The sequence below is a fragment of the Lepidochelys kempii genome, chromosome 12 (assembly GCF_965140265.1).
Source record: "Lepidochelys kempii isolate rLepKem1 chromosome 12, rLepKem1.hap2, whole genome shotgun sequence".
Lineage (NCBI taxonomy): Eukaryota > Metazoa > Chordata > Testudines > Cheloniidae > Lepidochelys > Lepidochelys kempii.
The window spans coordinates 2,339,402-2,362,485 of NC_133267.1; the positions used below are offsets into that span (position 1 = coordinate 2,339,402).

Here is a 23,084-nt window from a genome sequence, read left to right on the forward strand (position 1 = left end):
GATTACAGCTACAGCACCCATGTACCGAGGCATCCAGGTCAAACCCACACCCCCCAGGCCAAACCCACACCTTCCCCTTCAAGGAGGTGGCCCCTGCTGCAGTGTCTCCCCTCACAGTCCTGGCTGCTGAAGCCCATGAGGCTTGCGTACCATGGCCTGGCTTAGCCGAGCTTGATGTGGGATCGGCTAGTGCAGTTCCCTGTGGCAACTGGCAGCTCTCCACGGTCTGCTGGTGGCTCTCTGGGGTTTGCTGGCACACAAGGCCAGGAAAGGCGAGGTCCTGGAGGACCAGGTGGTGGTGGTGCAGGGCAGCCCGTTTGGGATGAGAAGTGCTGGAGAAGAAAGGCAGAGTCCACCCCCCGGAGAGGCAGGAGAGGCCCAGGCCAGGGTTACAGAGCTCAGGCATAGCCCAACGACCAGTCTCGAGCACTGGTGTCCATTTCCCCAGCCCTGTCTGCAGCACGTAGGGTGCAGGCCTCTCTGGAATGCCGGAGGCTTTGGGATGAGCCACAGGAGCAGAGCAGGCTATGGTGAAGAGAGATCCTGGACAAGTGAAGTGTCCCTACGCAACAGAGAACCAGGGTGAGGGAGAACAGGTTCCCAGACTGCTGCTTGGGGCCCTGCAGCGCTGGCCCCTCCTCGTCTCCACCGGCCCAAGGACACTACAGCCAATCCCGCAATCTCGTGGCACCTCCACTGGCCAGGCAGGGACTGGGACTGGCCTGTCACCACCCAGAGAGCACTGAGAGTCCCCAAATCAGACCTGGAGGGGGGGACAGGAACATTTCCCCAACCCTCTCTCTGAGGAGCTGCCCCTAGCTGCGGGGGGAAGCCAACCCCGACACTGGACACTTTCCCTGTCTGGAGCAGCCTGGGGTAGGCCCCGACCTCCAAACTCCTTTGGGTTTGCGGTGTCATCTCCACCTGTGGGGTCTTGACTGGGAGTACGTCGCACTCGCTGTGTCCAGGGGTGAGCGATGCCCGAGGAGCAGGAGGGAGCCATGGCCATTGCTCAGACCGCGCTGCTGGGGGACAGTTCTGCCCTTCCACCTATAGGAAGTGGAGACACAGACCCCTGGGCTACCTGCCCTGCCGGGGAGCAGGAGCCATGCATACAAAAGCCACCATTTCCTAGAAACCTAGAGCATGAACCTGGGGCATCCTCCCCTCGGGAAAGCCCCTGGCCATGCCCACAACCCCGCCAAAGCTGGACACCCCCATTTCTGAAACATTCCCCACGCTGGCTCCCTGCCCTGCTGGCTTGGCCTGCTAGGGCTGGGGATCTCTGAATGCAGCCCTGGCTAATGGGGCATGGGGCCTTCCCTACAGACCTGGAGAGTGGAGTGTGGGCACCAGGACTTCTGGGATCCATGCCAAGCTCTGCGACACAGGGACGATTCCCTCCTGTGAGGCTGAGCCGTGGGCGTCTGGGGGCACTGGGAGAGCAGTGAGTGCTCTGCACTTGGGTGGGTCAGGTGAGGGCATTCAGGCCCACAGTCTGTGCTACTCCCTGCCCTGTCCCCACAACAAGGGACTGACCCCAAAGTTACCATGCAAGCGACAGGCCAGAACCCAGCCTCCTCCATGGTCACAAGGCCAAGCAATTCCTGGCACAAGCCTCCTGGACCCAGCCAGGCAGCAGGCAGGAGCACTCTGCCTGGGAGAGGATCCTCCGGCCCGGGCACACCAGGGCACCCCTGAGCTATGACACAACAGCAGCCCCAGAGGGGTCATGCCCATGGGGCATGGCACATGCCTTAGCCATGCTGGGAGCCGCCGGAACGCCACTGCATTGCCTGGAGCCAGTCCTGGAGCTGAGCCATTTCCAAGGCAACTGGTGGGCTCTCCTGGCATGGTGAGCCAGGAAGAGCTGCTGTGTTGGGTTCCCACTGCAGCTGCCTGGGAGAGCCCTGTCTCCCCTCGCACTGGCCAGCACCCCCAGTGTGGCCACTGACTCGGCCCCCACGGCCCAGAGCCACCGCCTCTCGCAGGACTGGTGCAGTGAGGACTTGCTGTCCTGTTAACCACACTGCCTCCCTCTGGCCATCTCCCTGCCCTGCACACACTGCCCCTGCGACGTACTGCCCAGCCACCTAGTGCTGCCTTGGCCCTCCCAGTTCCAATCCCACTGACAGGTGCTGGCCCCGAGGGCAACTCCTCCGGCAGCAGGGGCCCCAGACTGGCTCCGGGTTCCAGCTGCTTTTACTGATGCCCAGGTGCTTCGCTGCCAGGAAGAGCCACAGCCAGGGGGAGTGGCTGGAGCAACGCCAGAGCCAGCAGCACCCCGGGGCCCCAGCACCCTGGGCGGGAACGGCTGTCCCAGCCTGGGGAAGCTGCTGCCCATCAGCCCAGCCATGACATGACTACCCAGCAGGCTGCATCTCAGGGGAGTGGCAGGTGGCTCCGTGCCTCACCACACTGCACCGTGGCAAGGGCCCTGGGACAGCCAGCTCCAGGAGCCCTGAGCCCTGTGGCCCTCTGGATCCATGGACAACGCCCCAGGGCCACTTCCCATTCTCAGCAGCCAAATCCCATGCAGCACAGAGAGCAAAGCCAGGGTCCGGTGAGCTCCCAAAGCTGGAGCCAGGCAGAACATCACACATCCTATGGGCCCCCCTCGGGCTCAAGGACCCCACAGCACTGCCAAGCTAGGGACCCAGACCACCCTCCACTGCAGCCACCTCGGGGGAGCAGCCGCATGACCCAAAGCAGCCTGCACAACGGGGCCAGGGAGGATCTTTGTAGACAAGGGCTGGGGGCAGATGGGGACTCCTGTGGAAAGCACCTCGGAGCTGAACATCTGAGCTGGGGGAGCAGAGTTCGGTCTGAAGAGCTGCTGGACGACCCCATCATCCCCTGCCACACTGTAAGCCAGCCCCGCCACGCCCTGGGCTGCAGGGATGCTGTGCCCATCTCGCACAGCGGCGGGGGGCAGATCAGGTCCCAAGCCAGTGCATCGCCCAGCTGCTCGGCAACCACCCGATTCTCCCAAATGATGTGCCGGCCAGGCTCTGCCCAGTGCGAGGCTCTGGGAACGTCCCCTCCACAGACTGCCCCAGGCCAGCAGCCATGAAGGGAGCCAATGGGGGTGACACATCAATGGAGCAGGGGACTGGGAGTCTGGATTCTCTGCCCCTTTCTTGCATCTGTCTGATGCTGTGACCCCCCTGTGCGAGGTGCCGTGGAGGTCCCTGCTGAGCGGGTTAGTGTCGAGTCGGGAGGGGCACCCCCAGCACACGCTCAGGCTATCCGATGCCCCGCTCCCACCAGCAGCAGCCAGCCTCCAGGTCCTACCTGAAGGTCTTGTCCGGGGTCGAATTCAGGCCGGCGAAGGACTGGCTCCTATTGATCCTGGCGGCAAGGGCGCGCCGCTGGGGCCGCACGGAGAGTGACATGGTGGAGTGTGACCTGGAGGGCCTCCCTGCGGGGGAAGGAAACAACATGGTGAGGACAGGCAGGGACAGCTGGGTGTGCTGGGCTGGCACAGGAAGGATCAGGCTCCCGGGGCGACGGCAGGGAGTGGGGCCACCTCAACTCAGGCTCCAGCACAGAGTCCCAATGCCGCGGGCTGGTCCCCGCGGCCCTACACCTGGTCCTTCCCCGGCACCGCTGCCAAGCCGGGCTGGGGTGTGAGCCAGGCCTTCCCAGAGCAGCTCCAGCGCCATCACCCCGTGCAATGGGGCCAGGTGCCGGTCTGAGAACTGGGCCCAGAGCTCTGGCAGGCTCCCCGGGAGCAGAGTGTGAGCCACACGGCTCTGGGACCCAGCACAGCTCCTGGATGCCCCTGAAGACCAGCACTCTGGTGCTGCCCCCTGCCCTGTCCGCGGAGCTGAGCAACTCCCCGTGTCCCGGCCACTCTGGGGCCAGCCAGGCACCAGCAGATCACTGCCCGTGGCAGGGCAGGAGCCAGGGTCCAAGGCGGGGCACCACTCCACTGTCAGTGCCGGGAAGGACAGACACCGGGGGGAGCTGAGCCAAAGGCCCGAGACAGCAGGAAACACTCCTTGTCCCAGGCACGCCAAGACTTCCCGGAGCCCAGCTTCCTGGCCAGAGGCCAGCCCAGCCCAGGAGCCCTGCCCGGTGTAGCCTGAGACCACACAGGCCTCAGCCGACTGGCAGGAGCTGCAAGCAACCTCCCGATCATTCTGAGACACTGCCCCAGTGCCCCAAGGATCCCTCCCCGAGGGACTCGCAGCCCCGCCCCTTAGCAAAGCATGCCACGCCCTGCAGGGGGTGCTGCGTGGCCCCTCGGCTCCCACACGCCCTGCAGCTGGGGGCACATGGTGCTGTAACCCATGGACAGCCCCATCCCGCCGAGCCCGGGGTGGAAGGTGGCTGCCCCCACATCAGCGAAGTGCCCCGCTTGGGCGGGTGGGCCACCTCCAGTGCCTCTGCCCAGGCGCTCAGCCAAGTCTCTGGGGATGCAGCAGAAGCACCAAGGCGGCGCTGGGCAGACACAGGAGCATTTCGGGGCCGCTCTGCTGGGAGATTACAGAGCCCAGGCCATCTCGGCGCCAGGACAGGGAAGAGTTGCCAGCTCCCAGATAACAATCTGCTATGGCCCCCTCCTCCTGTGCCAGCTGCCACGAAGGAAGCCCCAGGACAGCAGAGCCTGCTGGAAAGTCCCCGACCCACCCACGCTGCAGCCAGAGAGTCCCCAGGAGCCCCTCTGAGGAAGGAAAGGGAGTGAGGCAGCTGGCTCCCTGGCCCAAAGGCCAGGCCTGCCGGGGGCACGCCACACAGGGAGGACCCAGCGTTCTCTGCACGGCTGATCCACCAGGGCTGCCCCCCAAATCCCACCGGGGTGCTGTATATTTCACAGATAGCCATTTCCTGGGAAGATGTACGTAGCAGTGGCTGGGAGCCAGGACTCCTTGGGTTCTACTCCTGGCTCCTAGGTCTTGAGCCCATCCCTGTTCGCACCGTGCCTCAGTTTCCTCCTGGGTAAAGCAGGGGAGAGGATATTGACCCAACTTTCTCTGACAAGGGACACATGCTCTGCATTGCTACTGCCCCCTCCTGCTCCCCACACTGCTCAGAGCCCCCTCCTGCCCACTGCCTCCCACTCCATCTACCCCTCCCTGCAAACTTTCCCCCAGCTGCCCCACACTGGGGCAGCCCCCCAACTCACAAAAGCATGCACCCTTCTACAACAGCCTCCCCACTGCTGCAAAGATGGAACCACGAAGGCCCATGCCATTGGTTTAGCCAAGCATGTCAATGGGGCTTGTCTGGCTCATAAGCCCCAGAGAACAACCTCAACCCCCGCCTAGCTCTGTGACATGGCACCAGCCAGCAGCTCTCAGCCATCCCCTGACAGGGAAGGGAACATGTGCCCCCGACCCCTTTGGTGCCCCCCTGCTGGCCACGGAGCAAGATCTACTCCTAATGCAATGATCCATGCCCAGCATCTCACAAGGTGTGTATGAGAATGGTGCCATCTCCAGCCACAGCCTGGTAATCCCAGAGGGCCTGGAAGGCCCCCAAGTCTTTAGGGGATCACACAGACATAAGAATGGCCATACTGGGTCAGACCAATGATCCATCTAGCCCAGTATCCTGTCCTCCGACAGTGGCCAATGCCAGGTGTTTCACTGGGAATGAACAGAACAGGTAATCAAGTGATCCATCCCCTGTCACCCATTCCCAGCCACTGTCAGTCAGAGGCTAGGGACACCCAGAGCACGGGGTTGTGTCCCTGGCCATTTTGGCTAATAGCCATTGATGGAGCTCAGAGTGGCCCAGGCCACCCACTAAGTGTCAGGACAAGCCAGATGCAGCCAGCATGTGGCCGTATTTCGCAACAGACACACCACCACACTGAAGAAATGGGGAGCCATCTGCCTTCCCTGGGGTCTGTGGAGAGATGGGCTGGCCACTTGACTGGATTTCCAGATGTACAAACCTCAGCCTGTGCCAGGAACGGATGCCAGAGGGAAGCTGAAAATACCAGGCCACAGTGGAAGACCTTGGCACAGCCTCCTCCTGCCCATCGGCTTGGCTGCACAGGGGTAATGCGCAGAGGGAGCAGTCCACATGCCGGAGAGCTGCTCGGGGCCTTGAGTAACTTAGGCACAGCCCCTCCACCACACTGATGTGCCCGCACTGCCCAGGCGGTCACTGCACCCAGACCCCGCCATGGCACCAGGAGCCGTTTGGTCCAAGGCACAGCGCATAGACTCACACAAACATAGGCCTGGAAGCACCTCGACAGGCCACCTAGGCCAGGCCCCTGCACTGAGGTAGGACCACATGTTACCTAGACCAGCCCTGAGAGGGATTTGTCCAATCTGTCCTTAAAACCCTCCAATGACTGGGATTCCACTGCCTCCCTCAGTAATTCCTCCCCGTGCTTAACCACCCTGACGGGTGGGACATTCTTCCTGATGTCCAAGCTAAACCTAGCACCCTCCTCTTTATAACAACCTTATACGTATGTCCCCCTTCAGTCTTCTCTTCTCCAGGCTCAACAAACCCAATTGCTTCAGTCTCCCCTCACGGGTCATGTTCTCTAGACCTTTGATCAATTTTGTTGCTTTTCTCTGGACTTTTTCCAAGTTTGTCCACGTCCTTCCTGAGGTGTGGTGCCCAGAACTGGACACAGGGCTCCAGCTGAGGCCTTCTCAGCGCTGAGTGGAGTGGAAGAACTACTCCTCGTGCCGTGCTGCACAGCACTCGTAGGGCTAGTCCACACTAGAATCACTGCAGCTGCGCCTCTGTCGCTCTGCTCGTGCAGACGCTGCATGACGACGGGAGAGCTCCACCTCCCCAGCAACGGTAGCTGTGTTTGTGGGGGCGCGTCGCACACTGATACAGGGCTGTGCACCCCGGGGCTTGGGTCGGTGCAACTTACATCGCTCGGGGGCTGGCTTTTTCACACCCTGAGCGACTGACGTTCTACCGAAGTAAGTGCTAGTGTGCACAACCCCATTGACTCAGACAGAACCATCAGGATCATCCAGTCTGACCTACACATCACAGGCCACAGAACCTCGCCCACCCACTCCTGCAACAGACTGTTCAAAGACTTCAAGGTCCAGAGAATCCACCATTTACTTTAGGACAGTGGTTTTCAACCTGTGGTCCACAGACCCTGGGGGTCCACAGAGAGATTTCCAAAGGGGTCTTCGCCTCCATTCAACATTTTGTAGGGGGTTGCAAATGAAAAAAGGAAGAAAACTACTGCTCTAGTTCACCCCAGCAAGTGACCCCAGGCTGCAGAAGAAGGCAAAAATCCTCCCAGGGACTGATCCGGGGAAAATTCCTTCCCTCCCCCACATACAGAGATCAGTTAGACCCTGTGGGTGAGACCCACAGGCAGGCACCTGGAAAAGAATTCCCTGTAGTCACTCAGAGCCCTCCCCATCTAGTGTCCCATTACCGGCCATTGGAGATATTGGCTAACAGCAGTCGTGGATGGGAATCTATCCCAGAACGACATGGGTTTTTTTCCCAATAGTACATTGCTAATTCAAATTCAGTTTGTGAACCACCATAACCCCAGATCCCTTTCTGCAGCACTCCTTCCTCGGCAGTAATATCCCACTCTGTATGTGTGCAACTGATTGGTCCTTCCTCAGTGGAGCACTTTGCATTCGTCCTTAGTGAATTTTGTCCTGTTGATGTCAGACCATTTCTCCAGTTTGTCCAGCTCATTTTGAATTCTAACCCTGCCCTCCCAAGTGATTGCACCTCCTCCTAGCGTGGTACGGCCCGCAGGCGTCATGAATGTGCTTTCAATGCCCTTATCCAAATCATCTGTGAAGATACCGAATAGAACTGGAGCCAGGACTCCCACTGGTGGCCGCTGCCCGGCTGAGGGGTGACTGCGAGAGTCTCCTGTCTCTGTTACAGCAGCTCAGGGTTGCCTTAGTGAGTCAAAGCCCCCATCTCACAGGCCCCTCAAGCCCACGTTCCAGGGGGCCCCCAGCAGGGTCCCACACACAGCCGTGCTGCTTTCAGCAGGAGGCTCTGGGCTGCCCAGGGGTTTGGCGGCAGTGGAAGTCTCTGGTCACCGTGTCAGTGCCCAGGGAGAGGAGAGGGAATTCACTCCTGCTAGAGAACAAGGCCCTGGGCGACCGCTCACCCCATGGCATGGCAGTGCCCAGGTCGCGGTATCTGCTGGGGCAGCCCAGCTCCCGCAAGGCTGTGGGGGGAGGCGCAGGGGACCTCACCAGATGGCAAAGCAAGGAGCCCCAGAGAAGCCGCAAGGAGGAAGACAAGTCCAGAAAGACAGCGTGGCTGTGGCCAGAGCCTGGCGGAGCCGGGTCCTGCCACAAGATTCGCTTGCTCTAGAAGCTGCTGGCACCGACGGCCCCTTTCACACACCAAACGGCTGCATGCAGGTGGGTGTCCGATTTGATCCTGAATGGCCACAAAAGGGCCGGAGGGGGCACAGGGTGGAGGAGGAGCCCAAACAGCCTGGAGGGAAAGGCTGCCAGATCTCCTCCAGAAGGGGGCACAGCTCCCTCGCCCGGGCACCTGCCTGCTCACACAGCAGCCACACAGGGAAGGTCAAGGCTCCGGCATTAGACGGGGCTGAACAGATGGGGCAGGGATAACACGCCAAGGGGGCGGCACTCAGGGCCCAGCACAGGACTCCTCAGCTCCCTAATCAGCTTATGCAGAGTTTCCTCCTCTCCTTAGTCCTCTGGCCCAGGGGGCAGCCAAGCAGCCGGGTGCGTGGGCACAGTGCCAGCTGGCAGGAAGGCATGGGGTGGTCAGCCACCCACGACACTGCCCCCTGCACAGCGGCAGGGGGAGGGGACCCAGACTGCAATACGGCAGAGCCAACCCTCCAGCCACGACAGGGCCAGACACTGGGGCCTGCCTGGCATGGGGGCGGGTCCTTGGCAAGCCAGGCACACTGCCGCCAATGGCACATTCTCCCCGGGCTCAGCATCCTCAACGATGACACCTGAGCAACCACATCCCAACGGGGCTGCCTGACCGGGAGCTCAGAGCGTCCCCAGGCAGCTGGATTCAGCCTCAGCCCGCCCTGGGACCCCACCCCAGCAGGGCCCCAGCCCACCCTCCAGAGACCTCCAGCTGTAGCACCCTGTATCCCCCACAGCTCCTCACACAGAACCAGCCCCGCCCTGGCACACACTTGCTCAGCTGCTGGCTCGGCCTTAGCAGGCTCTGGGCTAGCCAGGCTGACCCCACGGCATGGTCATTTCCCCAGACGGAGGGCTCTGGCCCGGTCCTTACTGACCCTGGCTGCCCTGCCATCGTGGGAGCATTGCCACGCAGCACTGAAGGGTTAACTGCCAGTACTCCCGCCGGAGAGAGCAAGGCCCAGTGAGCAGAACCAGGCAGGACGGGTCCCCGACGTCCAGCCCGGGCAGGCTGCTAACACAGCAGAGCTGCCTGGCCCATTCTCCAGCGCAGCACCAGCCCCCTCCAGTCTCTAGGGCAACGCTGGCCCAATTAAGCTCCTTAAGGAAGAGCCGTAATCCCAAGTAGTCCAGCTCACCTGCAGGCCCCCAGATTACCCTATGGGGGCCATTTAATCGGCTCACAGCAAAGCAAGCCAGGCTGCTGGCTCTGGGCCGCAGCCACCCACTGTTATTTACATCCCAAGCTGCAGGGACGGGGGTCTGGGCGTGGGGTGGGTCTGGCTCCAGACCCACCTCCTCCACCAGGGACCGTGACAGCAGCATGGCTCCCACCGGCAGGGCACCGCCAACAGGGCCGCTGGGGGCCCATCACGCCCACGGCCCGAACTTGCCCACAGCACTGCCAGCTGCAGAACTCTGAGCTGCGGTGGCATGGACCCACCATCTGTTCCTGCAGAGGGGGCAAAGCCAGTCCCTCTCTTCTGTCTGCCCCTTCTCCACGTGCCCAGTGCAACGCCCCCCTGCAGCCATTCCTCTGCCTCAGGAGGGTCCATCTTGCACCTGGAGCCAGAGGACAGAGCCATTCCAGGTCTGCCTGCCCAGCGGGGCAGCCACATGTCAGCGTTGGAGCAAGGGGCCCTGGGCTGTCCAGGGAGCCAGCAGCCCTTCCCACCGTCAGCTCCTTCCCCAGGCCAGGGCCGGAGCGGGAAGGAAGGCAAGGCCCAAGCGTAGCTACTGGATGCTATGAACAGTGGTGTGAGGCCCAGCTGGATGCCCGCTGCTGGCACATGCCCAGGGCTCTGCCCTGCTACTGCTAGAGCCCTCTGGGCCCAAGAAACAGCTCTGCCATGCTGCTGCTGCCCCCGCCCACCTCCCAGGCCAGCCCCTTCACATGGCAGATCCTGCTTCTCCTATCAGCCCGGCCCTCCAACGCCAGGAGGGGGGGGAATCCCCTCCCCTTCTCTCTCCCACTCCCAGACTCCAGCATGCACCCCCAGCTCAGCCAGGGCACCCCCAGCTTGGGCCCCCTCCACCAGCTGCCTTGGCAATGTCGCTAAGATGCCAACAAAAGTCACTCCAGATGGTGTCCTGGGACTGCTGCTTATTAGACCAGTCAGTGGGCTCCATTCCCCTCTGCCCCACAGCTGCCTGCTGTACCACTTACTGCCCCTTGCCCGCCACTGAAACTTTGGGGCACTGGCTGCCTCTGCTCCAGGTCTGACCAGTGCCGAGCACAAGGGGGCTGGGGCAGCTAGGCGCTCACAATGCAACCAGGAAATTCCCATCACATAACCCCTGCTGGCCCTCTCCTCTCAGCTCTGCCTCGCAGGCATGGCACCTCCACCCCACTCCATCCCCTGGTCCTGCCTAGGCCCCGCCAGCTGGGCCATGTGCTTTCACTCCAGCTGCCCAGACGTCTCTCTTATGCCCAGCGGTTATCCGGCTGAGCTGGTGCCAGCTCAGTGGTGCTGGGAATCACCCCCAGGCTGGGCGATCTCACCTCCTCCCACCTTCCCCCAATCCCTCCATCTAGACCTAGGCCTGGCCTCCGACTTGCCAGAGCTGGGCTCCAGGCTTGGCAGCCCCAGTGACGTGCCATATGGATACCCCGGCTCCAGCAGGGTGCCGTGCGCACTGGGCCTATGTAAACGTGCCCAAGAACGGATCACTGGCAGCGCAATGTCTGGCTGGGGCTGGTGCCACCCCTGGAGCACTTGGCACCCAGCAAAGCATGGGCCGGATGTGTTTCTGGAAGGTATCGAGGACAAAGCTCAGATCAAAGCACCTCAATATCAACATTGCTCATCCACTCACCTGCCCGAACCCGTGCAGGAGGGACCCAGCACCAGCATGGCGGCTGAGACAGCGCAGAGCCAGCCGGTTCCACCCTCCCCCGGCTGCCTCCTGCCACGGGGCGCAGCTCACAGCCAGCCAGCACAGCGCTCTCACCCGGCTCTGCCAAGGAGGCAGCGATCCAAGCCATGAGCAGGTGCAGACTGCAGCCAAAGCCTGAGTCAAGAGAGGGCCCACACGGTGTGGGAGAACCCAGCTGCCAGCCAAGCCAGCAGGCCATCCAGGGCCCGATGGGTATCAGCCTGTCCCCATTTGCCACCAGTCAGCGGGGCAAATGGGTACAGCTCAAAGCACCTGAAACTCTGACCCTGCTTTCCACACCTCCTCCCCATGGCAGACACGCTCTGCCCCGCTTGGTGCACGCGTGGGGCCAGGTCTCACAGGGAGGGCTGCAGCCCAGACAGGATTCTTCTCCTACCCCCAACTTAGGGCCCCCCAGCCTCCCACTCCCACCGTGCCATCTGGGGCTGGCATGCCCCCAAGAATACCGGGCACCGAGTACCCCACCACCCTCCGAGCTGAGAGCGTCCTCTGCTGCCTGGCTGCTCAGTCTCCAGGACAGGTCCCATTCTCCTCCTGGGGAGAAGGGCTTAGAACCCCGAGGGCCAAGGGGTTGCTGGGAGATACACGGACACATGTAGGGCTGATGTGGGACTGCATGGATGGGGCCCTGGCATCACCGGAAATGCCCCAAAAGCAATGGGGGCAAGGAGGAGGCACATTCGCAGGGTCATCCCGGCCCCCAGCCCCATGCGCCTACCTTCCCACGCAGCACAGCACCCAGGCCGGTCAGCGCAGCAGATCTAAGGGATCCTTTGGCACCATGTAACACCTGCAGTCAGTGCACCCCGGGCAGGGACTGCACCCCGAGGTCAGGCGTTCCCCGTGAAGAGCCCCTCAGAGCGAGCCATGCTGGGGCTGCAATACGGAGGGGCGGCAGGCCGTGAGCCCTGAGACGCGCGCACACAGGTGTGCCCAGCGAGGGGATCTCCCTGGCCCTCCACTCCTTCAGGGCTGGTCTCCTCCAGTGGGTGGGACAGGCCCAGTGCTCACACATTCCTGACATTGCAGAGAGAGTCAGTGACTGGTACTGCTGGGGGAGGGGCAGACTGACGGGGCAGACGCAGACAGCAGCACCCAAGGGTTTCACTCAGCTCTTCCCAGGGGCAGGGGGTAGCCGGCAGTCAGACACCCCTGTCCTGCCCCGGGCACAGACGCACAGGCAGGAGAGAGGGCACCACTGGCACCCAGTCACCAGCTATCCCCCTAGCACGCAGAGAACAGTCACCAGCACCTGTCGCTCAGGGGCACCAGCCCAGAGCTGTTCTCTGCCCTACATATGCCCAGCACAGAACTCTTCAGACACCACCTTCCCCAAGCCCCAGCGCCCCGATCGCACTCCCACCGGCAGCTGCCCTCCCTGTGCTCTGCTCTCAGTGTCCACCGCTGCCATGTCCAGGAACCATATCGGAGGTGACGGTGCCCAGTTGCAAGCCGTGTTCACACTGTTCACCTAGCCCACGGGCACTGAAGGAAGCAGAGAAGCCTGGGGGCCATGGGCAGGGAGGTGCCGACACTCCAGAATTCTACGCCCAGATGTGGCAGTGACAGCTAAAGCCTTATATGGCACCCAGGGCACGGGGTGGGCACTCGTGTCTCAGTCATAAGGGCCGTCTTGGGCAGAGACCAGGGCAGCAACAGGAAGATGGTAACCAGGATGCACGGCACAGGCCAGCCTGGCTCCTCACCCTGGGTCTCAGGGCTTCTAAAAGCTTCACACCCTACAGGGGGTAAGTGTTCCTCCTGGGGGCTGCAGTCAGTTATTGAAGAGGCAGGGGTGGCAGTGTGGCCTAGCAGCCACAGCACTGGACTGGACTCAGGAGAGCTGGGCTCTAGCCCCTATTTTGCAATGGACTGCTGGGCGAGTCACTTCCCTGCTCAGTGCCTCAGTTTCCCTATCTGTGGAATGGGGATAATGGTTCCGCCCTCCTCTGTTGAGTGCTTGGAGATCTGCGGCTGGAATGTGCTGTGTCCCAGTGGGGGCTATTATTACTGAGCCTCGGGTTTCTAATGATGAGACACTTTGGCGTCCAAGGTGGACTCCTGCGTCTGCCCAACACCCTATGGCGCTGCAGATACGCCGCAGTTTGATGGGCACACCCCAGCATAGGCCACATCCAGCATTGTCAGTGCTAACAGACCCTTGCCCTTTCTCTAACATGTGCCAAGCCCTGATTAGCCTGCAGCGCCCCTCACAGGCACATGCTGGTGGTGGGCTCATGACCCAGATAGGAAAACTGAGGCATAGCTTTTCTGGAGAGACCACTGATTTGGGCACTCACCGCTAGACATCTTCAGCCTAATTGTGGGTGTGGCAAGAGCTCAGCATGGCTTAGCAGAGGCTGCACTTAGCCAGGCACTCTCATGGGTCTCATGGGGGCACCAGAATCAGGGACCACTTCTGACAAATTGTGTGGGACTCTCCCAAGGGCAGGGTGTGAGGAACAGAACCCAGGAGTCCTGCGTCAGTCTCTCCTCAACTCCAGACAATGCTCCCCAGATTGGTACCTAATAGGCAGAGGTGGCAGATGTCACCAGCTGTTTGCATGGCACCAAGGGGAGGAACAATTCCCTGACCATTTCTTCCGCCTGGAGCAAATGCTCCTCGTTTACAAACCCGCAGAGGTCCATGAGCTTTCCCCCAGCATGAAGGCATGGCTAAAAGCCAGTTTTCTCCCCCTACAATGTCAAGAGGAGACACCATTCTGATGCCTGGTGCGTCATGGAGATGACTGGGTCAGGAGGAATGCTGAATCCAATGTACTTTCCAGCTCTCAGGGCGGGTAGCAAAACCAGCTGGGTCAGTCTCAGCTGGTTTCTGTTTCCGATTCCCAGGCATTAACCCAGGGCTGCTGCAGTTGGATTTATCAACAGCGCCGGGAAAGACTCAAAGGGCCTGAAGTTTGAAATCCCTTCTCGGCATGAAGGATTTTTCCGCTCCCATTAGGATGTTCTGACAGGTTGGGGGGTGGAGAGGGAGCCTCAGATCAGTCCTCGCTCTCCCCTCCCCCGCCTCCTCTCCCCCCCCCCCACAGCTTCTCCTCTGCACACATGCCGCCTGCCCCTTCAGTTTCTGCTTTGCTGCTGCTACCCACCCTCTGGCTGAGTGTGACAGGAGCTTCCCTGCATGGTGACGCAAAAGCAAGATGGCACAGTGCTCACATGGCTGGAAGTGCAACTGCCCACTTGGCCTGGCTCCACACTGTCCATTGCAGAGTAAACACATGGAGCTGGCAGGGGGGAAAGGGCGTCTCCTTGCTGATCTCACTAGTTTCAGCCATTCTAGAGGGGCACAAGGCACTGGCAGATAAGGCACCTCAGGGTGCAGATGGTGTCCAGTGGACAGTGCCCTCACAGTTCCCTGCTGGGAGCTCACTGCCCCATGCCCCCCTTGGCATGCTTAAAGAGACACTTCTTCAGTGTCATCTCTTGCGTGCATCACTCCTCTCAAGGGAAAGAGCTGGAGGAAGCATCCTTAAGTCTGGGCCCTAAGACTCTCGGCGCTGTCCCTTCGCACAGCCCATCTCAGCCTTCGCATCCTTGTTTGTGCAGCTGCCTGGAGGTCAGCACAGCCCAGGATCTAAGCAATATACACACCCGAAGCCCCCACGCCAGCCTCTGACGCAGCCCTGGGGACAGAGTATCAGCGAGGCCGGCTGCCAAGAGCGGAAGCGGAGCTGCCCTGCTTCAGTCCTGATAACCAGGATCCAGGAACTACCATTTGGCTGCCTGGTCACAGAGGGCAGGGGAGCGACAGATCCCAGCCTGGCTTCCTCAAGGGGAGCCACCCCTCCCCCTTCCCTCCCCAACACACAAGATGGGGGAGGAGGAGAAAGTTCTGCTGAGTCAAAGAAGAGTCACGACTGCCTAATAGAATCCAGGCCTGCGGTGACGCCGTTTCTTGGTGATCAAGGATCTCGGCGACCCCAGACACCCCATCCCAGAGATGGGAGATACTGGGGCTGTGGACATTCAGCAGTGTCTCCAGCGAGGAGAGGGCCCCCAAAGAACCCAGGGCTTCCTTTGCCAGTGGCTCAGGTGTGTGCAGCCATTGGAGGAGGCTGAGACACAGCATCCCACGGGTCTGTCTGGCAGGAACCCTCTGCCTCCCCCACTCCCAAGCTTCACCCTGTGCCCTCCTTCCCCACTGAAAGACCCACGGGGTGAGAGGCGTCTCTGCCACGACCTGGGAAGACACACTCGCAAACACTGGCGCCTGTGACCCGGCTGGGCTCTGGGCGTGAAGTCACAAGCTCCCAGCCATGGCATCAGCGGCCCACGCTCGTGAGCTCACAGTTCACCGCCCTGGCAGCGATGAGGGCCCGGAAGGAACTGCACCCAAGCAGGAGGCTGCCTGGGAGACAACCACTGCCGCGACCCGCTCGGACGGGGGGTTGACAGAAGCAGGCAGGGCGGGCGCAGCAGGCAGTGCCGGAAGTCCCCACCCTCCTGTCGGCGTGGGCTTGTGGCAGGTCACTCAGGGCACTGACAGGGAGGTGGCAGGAAAGGGAAGGAGCGCCGAAGCCGAAGAATTGGTGGAAGTGCTTGTTTACCCCTCCAAGCAGCTGCGCAAAGGGACACGCCAGGCCAAGGGCTGGGCCGCACACTGCACCACACACAGACAAGGGGGGCTTGGAGACCACGCCCAGAGCAGTGCACACAGGCTGGCAGCAGCCTCCCGCTCCCGGCACCCCTCTCTCCGAGCCCAGCAGTGGCTGGACACTGGCACTTGAGTTAACCAACAGAGGCCGGGCCCCGCTGGCTGGGCCCCCCACATCCCCTGAGCCCCCTCCCACTCCAATATCTGTGACTGTCCTACAGTCAGAGCCCCCAGCGCCCACCCTGCTCTGAAACCAGCCTGGCTCCCCACGCTGTGACCCCTGACTGGGATCCCGACCCTCATGAGCAGCTAATGGGAAGAGCCAAGGCGGCAGCAGCCAGGGAGGAGGGCCTAGAGGCTGGCACACAGGGAGGGCTGGGGTGGCAGCCGTGGGGGAGGGGATCTAGAACACCACACAGCTGCGCGTGGCGGGAAGAACAAGGTGGCAGCCACGTGGGAGGGGTGGTTTCCAGATTGCCAAGGAAACAGTCTCTGTTGCTCAGCACTGGCCCATGCCCACAGTTGTCACAGTGAGGCCATCTGTGTTTGCATCCGCTCAGTGGGTGGGTTTCCCCTGTGAAAGGCAGCGCCAGCTGCACACACACGCTGGGGACCGCGCACCGGCCCTTGGGGGGTGGTTCTAGGCCCTGGCTATGCCGCCCTCTAACCTCCAACCCACCGCACCGACCCCTGCCCTGCAGCAGCCAGCCTGCCTTGGCCAACCTCCCTTGCCCATGGGGCACTGCCGAGAGCCAGGGATTCCCCTCTGCTGGGACATGCACAGCAACCCCCACACACATCCCGCCAATGGAGACAGACACCTGCCCATGCCCCCCCACCAATGGAGACAGACACCCGCAGCCCCCCACCCAGCCAATAGGGACAGACACCCTGTCATAAACATACAAATAAGGGTAGCATAAAATCCCTCCTGGGCAGCTGTACTGAATCTTTACCTGTAAGGGGTTAAGAAGCTCAAATAACCTGGTTGGCATCTGACCAGAAGGACCAATAAGGAAAGAAGATACTTTCAAATGGGGGTGGGAGAGGTGTTTGTTTGTGCTGTCTTTGTTTGTTCCCTCTCTGGACGGAGAGAGAAGCCAAGCAGGGACAACATCTCCTGAAAATATACCTGGAATAATCCATCTAAGAATTACAGAAATTGTAAGTGAGGCAAGGAAATGCATTAGGTTATCTTTTGTTTTAGCTTGTGAATTTTTCCCTGTGCTAAGAGGTAGTTTTATTCCTGTTTTGTAACTGTGAAGCTGAGCCCAGAGGGGAATCCTCTGTGTTTTAAATCTTTTTATTACCCTGTAAAGTTACCTTCCATCCTGAGTTTGTAGGTGTGATTTGTTTACTTTTTTCTTTATAATAAAGTTCTTCTTTTAAGAACCTGATTGATTTTAGTGTCCTAAAGATACGAGGTTTGGTCTGTGCTCACTTTGTTACTCAATTGGTTGGTATATTATTCTCAAGCCTCCCCAGGAAAGGGAGTGAAGGGGCTTGGGAGGATATTTTGGGGGAATAGGAACTCCAAGTGATCCTTTCCTGAATTTTTGTGTAAATCACTTGGTGGTGGCAGCAATACCCTCCAAGGACAAGGAAAGGAATTTGTGCCTTGGGGAAGTTTTAACGTAAACTGGTAGAATACAAGCTTAGGGGGTCTTTCATGCAGGTCCACACATCTGTACCCCAGAGTTCAGAGGGGGGGAGGGAACCCTGACACACTCACATGTGCCCCACCACACTAATGGAGACAGACACCCACAAATGCCCCCTTACCCATCAATGGAGACAGACAAATGGACATGTGTGCCCATCACTCCAGTGCAGATAGACATATGCATTCCCATGCCCGCAGCTGCCGGGAGAAGATGTTTTCTACGAGGTGATTGCAAGGACCCCTGACCAGTTCCTCTAAGCCTGGCTAACCTGACTAGCTGCAGCCCTGGGATCCGGGTCTGAGCCCCGCAGGCAGACAAGATGCCAGCTCCCTGGGTCACAGAGCTGCCATGGAGCTGGCGTGAACCCAGCCTGGCTCATCTCCTTCCTGAAGATTGCTGGGAGCACACTATCCATCCGGAAGAGCCTGCCACAGGAAAAGCTCTGGCTAAGCCTGCTCTTGGCGTGAGGGCAGGGCCCATGGAACACTACCCCCACCCCACCTGGGGCACCAGCCCCAAGCGCCATCACCACCACGGGGACAACCCAAGGAGTTGGAGGATGTGATTGCAGAGCCATTGGCCATTATCTTTGAAAACTCATGGCAATGGGGGGAGGTCTCGGACAACTGGAAAAAGGCTAATGTAGTGCCCGTCTTTAAAAAAGGGAAGGAGGAGGATCCGGGGAACTACAGACCAGTTAGCCTTACCTCTGTCCCTGGAAAAATCATGGTGCAGGTCCTCAAGGAATCAATTCTGAAGCACTTAGAGGAGAGGAAAGTGATCAGGAACAGTCAGCATGGATTCACCAACGGCAAGTCATGCCTGACTAATCTAATTGCCTTCTATGACGAGATAACTGGCTCTGTGGATGACGGGAAAGCGGTGGACACGTTGTTCCTTGACTTTAGAAAAGCTTTCGACACGGTCTCCCACAATATTCTTGCCAGCAAGTTAAAGAAGTATGGGCTGGATGAATGGACTATAAGGTGGATAGAAAATTGGCTAGATTGTCGGGCTCAACGGGTAGTGATCAGTGGCTCCATGTCTACTTGGCAGCCGGTATCAAGTGGAGTGCCCCAAGGGTCGGTCCTGGGGCTGGTTTTGTTCAATATCTTCATCAGTGACCTGGAGGATGGCGTGGATTGCACCCTCAGCAAGTTTGCAGATGACACTAAACTAGGAGGAGAAGTAGATACGCTGGAGGATAGGGATAGGATACAGAGGGCCCTAGACAAATTGGAGGATTGGGCCAAAAGAAATCTGATGAGGTTCAACAAGGACAAATGCAGAGTTCTGCAATTAGGACGGAAGAATCCCATGCACCGCTACAGACTAGGGACCAAATGGCTTGGCAGCAGTTCTGCAGAAAAGGACCGAGGGGTTACAGTGAACGAGAAGCTGGATATGAGTCAACAGTGTGCCCTTGTTGCCAAGAAGGCCAATGGCATTTTGGGATGTATATGTAGGGGCATTGTCAGCAGATCGAGGGACGTGATCGTTCCCCTCTATTCAACATTGGTGAGGCCTCCTCTCGAGTACTGTGTCCAGTTTTGGGCTTCACACTATAAGAAGGAGGTGGAAAAATTGGAAAGAGTCCAGCGGAGGGCAACAAAAATGATGAGGGGATTGGAACACATGACTTAGGGAACTGGGATTGTTTAGTCTGCAGAAGAGAAGAATGAGGCGGGACTTGATAGCTCCTTTCAAGTACCTGAAAGGTGGTTCCAAAGAGGATGGATCTAGACTGTTCTCAGTGGTAGCGGATGACAGAACAAGGAGTAATGGTCTCAAGTTGCAGTGGGGGAGGTTTAGGTTGGATATTAGGAAAAACTTTTTCACAAGGAGGGTGGTTAAGCACTGGAATGCGTTACCTAGGGACGTGGTGGAATCTTCTTCCTTTGAAGTTTTTAAGGTCAGGCTTGACAAAGCCCTGACTGGGATGATTTAGTTGGGGATTGGTCCTGCTTTGAGCAGGGGGTTGGACTAGATGACCTCCTGAGGTCCCTTCCAGCCCTGATATTCTATGATTCTTGCCTCTCCCTGGGCCTGGCAGCCACGGCACAGTGGGGACCCAGTCCTTTGCTGTGCCCAGACCATCCTTCCAGGGGCTGAGCGGAGAGAGCTCAGAGAACTTCTCTGTCCCCACAGCTTACGCTGGCAGGGTGCGGTGTGAGAGGGCATTGCCACCTCTCTGGTGGAGCCCTTAGCATCCTCCTACCCCTCGCCAGTCCCCCGTCTCAGCCTGCCCTACCTGGCCAGTACCTGGCGGAGGGCCGCCACTTGCTGTCTATGCCATGAAACTGAGACTCAGCACTGCTTCTGCTCTCTATACTCCCAGCTAGGGGCCCTAATACTCCCCAGCCCTGCTCACTGGCCCCAAGCCCCCCACTGCAGCCTCTCCAGGCTGTGCAGGGGTCCCAGCGTGCTGCCCTGCTGAGGTGCACAGTGGAGGGACAGAGTACAAAGGGCTGTCAGTGGGCAGTGGGAGAGACCTACCCACAGCCAGCAGCAGTGCCAGCTGACTTCACAGCACCACTGTAGCTCCCAGCCTGCCCCCCACTGTCTATTTTGGGACTCTCGCTATCCGTAACAAGTGGTTTGCATGGCAAAATGATGGCAGGGGGAGGAGCGACTGCCACAGTGTCGACTCACCACGTGAGAGACCACGACACCACAGTTACCGGAACACGCGACACCACAGAACCACCGGGAGCCCAGCTCACCGGGCACTACACCCCACAGCTGGTGGGAGTGCAGCCCGCCAGGTGCTATGCCACAGAGTCAGCCATCTGGGTGCTACATCCCAGAGGTGCAGGGAGCCCAGCCCACCGGGCACTACGCCCCACAGCTGGCAGAAGCCCGGCCCCCTGGCAGCAAGCTTGTGCATCTCCCAGGCCCAGTAACGGGGGGCCTGTCCAGACTCCTACATCACAGCATCCCAGCTGCAGCAGGGACCATGCAGGATCACTCCAGCCTCACGCACAGCCCCCTTCTGCAAACAGCACCTGGCTGTCCAGCACACACTCAGCACCCCAGCCCAGCCATCCTTCCCGTCCCATGAGGCTCTATGCACCTTGCAAACAACGAATGGGGCCTCCTTGCCCCCACAAAGTGAAGTATGATTATGCCTGGATTACAGAGGGGAAACTGAAGCACAGAGCCAGGCAGCGACTCACCAAGGCCACAGAGGAGGAGCATACCCCAGCTCTCTTAATCTAGCCACAGGACCATCTTCCTTCTTGGGCCTGCCCATATCTCTAGGGAAACCTCAAGCCCCACACATACCCTCTGGACCTACAGCACAGGAGCAGGGGGAGGTCAGGCAGCAGAGGGCACGCTCTCCCCTCCCGCCCCCTCGCCCCCCTGCCTTGCTCGCTCCTGTGCCTGGACTGGGTCACTAGAAAAAGCGAGAGGAGGAAGCCACCCGGACCGAGGTGGGCATCCCGCTGCGGGGAAGCCAGGCACAGCAGGTTCGCGGGGCGGAGGTGGCTCTAAGTGGGCCCCGGTACCTTTGTATCTGCCGTTCATTCTGGGGTGGCGGTGCCAGGGAGCAGCAGCTGCTGGTCCCCTCTCTCACAGGAGGTTAAGCCATCTAGGGCTGCCTGCAGCAGCCGGCTCTGCTCCCTGCGCTCCCCAGCCGGCTGAGCCGGGCCCAGTCTCCTCCCACGCTTCCCGTGCCCGAGGCCTGACATCACTGCATGGTTCCTGCTGCTCCCAAAGCGGTGAGTCAAACCCACGCCTCCAAAGGGAAGGGAGCGCCCCGCCAGCACCGACTACACTGCCACCATGGCCGGGGGGCTGAGACAGGCACTGACGGTGCCTCCCAGCCCTCCACTGCTTGCTCCAGCCTCCTCCAGAGTGTACCCTTCAACCTGTCCCCCCACCCCCCGCAGGATGCTGGGCTCCGGGGAGAGCGCACACACCTGGGCACGGGCTCCCTGAGCTATGTGGCTTCCCTTCCCCTTGTGCACGGCGCCGCCGTTTGGCGCCAAGCATGAGTGGGAAACAAGAGTGAAACCAGTCCAACTCCCAGTGCAGGGCTATCTCAGGAGAAGGCCACTTCCCCATTCATTCCCCAGCAACCCTGAATTCCTGCCGCCAGGGCATCAGCCTTCCGCTGCGGCAGCCAGGGCTGGAGTCTCTCTGAAAGGTACCATGGCTCTGCCCATCTATGTTGAACGCCTTCCCCTCCAAGGATCTCAAAGCACCGAGCCTCACAGCCTGGCTGGGGAGGGAAGCAGTGAGCACTAGCCTGGTTATATTGGCCTGGAAAGCAAGGCACGGGTGCAAGGGACGTGCCCAAGATCAGACGGGGAGCCAGTGCCAGAGAGCTCAGGCCTGTGACTCCCAGGATCCGGCACTGATCAACGGACACAAACACCCCACAGGTGTTTGTGTGTCAGCAGGGCCGGAACGTGCCACTGGGCAGTGTGCAACGGCAGCTGGGAAAGCCCTGCTTTCGAGCCCCTGTGCCAGAACCACCCTGCCCAGTTCCGACAGCCTCCTGGGACCGTGCTCCATCCTATGGCATATGTGGCAGCTTGAGGCTGGATGCCTGGGTCCCGCACACAATGGGCTGCACAGGCTGGGTCACCTTAGAAACACTACCAACCCCAGCAGTGAGATACAGCTCCTCCGTGGGGCAGAGCAAGACTCTCCTGCCAGGCCAGCCCTGTGCGGGGAGGTCCGGACCACAGCATGCAGCTGTGTCGACTCCAGCAGCGCCCATGGCAGGGCTCCATGGGCCAGCACCTGGCACCTTGGGGGATGAGGCCCATAGACACAGGCTTCTCAGCCAGCACGATTACAGATGCCCCTGGGGCAGAGCAGGGGAGCAGGGCTCCTCAGCACAGCCTGTCCTGAAGCCAGCCAGGAGGGGCCGGACAGGCCTCCAGGACAAAGGAAAGGAGAGATCCTGGATGCTTTGTCACTCCTGTTCCAAAAAGACAGAGCCCTTGTAAGCGCTGAGTGGGTTTGACATGAGCAGCGCAGAGCTGGGGGGCAGGGGAATGCTTTATTTGCCAGCCTTCCACAATCATGAGAAACAGCCTCCCACTGCTCTGCAGCCAGAGGGGCCTACAGGGACAGGGCAGGAAGGGGTTAATGGGTAACCCACTCCCCAAAGGGTTAATGCACCTAGCATTGCAGAGTTAACCTGGAGAATCCTGCTCTGCAGGCGCAGGGAAGATGAGGCGGGCGCAGAAGATAATTAACCCTAGCTGGGGGACACCCAGGTCAGAGATTGCCTCCCCTCCCGTGTTGGTCCACAAAGCACCCAGAGACGGTAACCTGGGCTGCTGCCCTGCTCCTGCTCTTTACGATGGAGTTTTCCCTCCGTCCCTGCTGGTTTTTCACTGTCTCCAGTCTATGTCTTGCCTTTCTCTGGGCTCGTCACGATGGCACCGAGCGCCTCACCCGCTAATGAAGCAGCCTGCATGACACCCCATGCAGTGCCCTGGTATCTATCCACGCAGCCGCCATACACATGGGAGAAAGGAGGTCTTTGTTACAGATCCAGTGCCCCCCGCCCCTTTAACCCAACATCAGTGCATGGCTCCCGAGACTGGA

General features: G+C 60.1%; 1 protein-coding gene across 11 annotated transcripts in view; it reads right to left on the reverse strand.

Annotated features, from left to right (window-relative positions):
* Positions 1-23,084, reverse strand: part of RIPOR1 (RHO family interacting cell polarization regulator 1) — a 119,138-nt gene that overhangs the window by 30,639 nt on the left and 65,415 nt on the right. For 10 of the 11 annotated variants that reach the window (XM_073307142.1, XM_073307139.1, XM_073307141.1 and 7 more), the window contains exon 2: positions 3,295-3,421. In XM_073307142.1, the coding sequence (XP_073163243.1) occupies positions 3,295-3,395 (101 nt within the window). In that variant the 5' untranslated portion in view covers positions 3,396-3,421. Of the gene's footprint in view, positions 1-3,294; positions 3,422-21,025; positions 21,162-23,084 lie in introns of those variants that run through there. The other variant, XM_073307136.1, reaches the window with a different exon arrangement.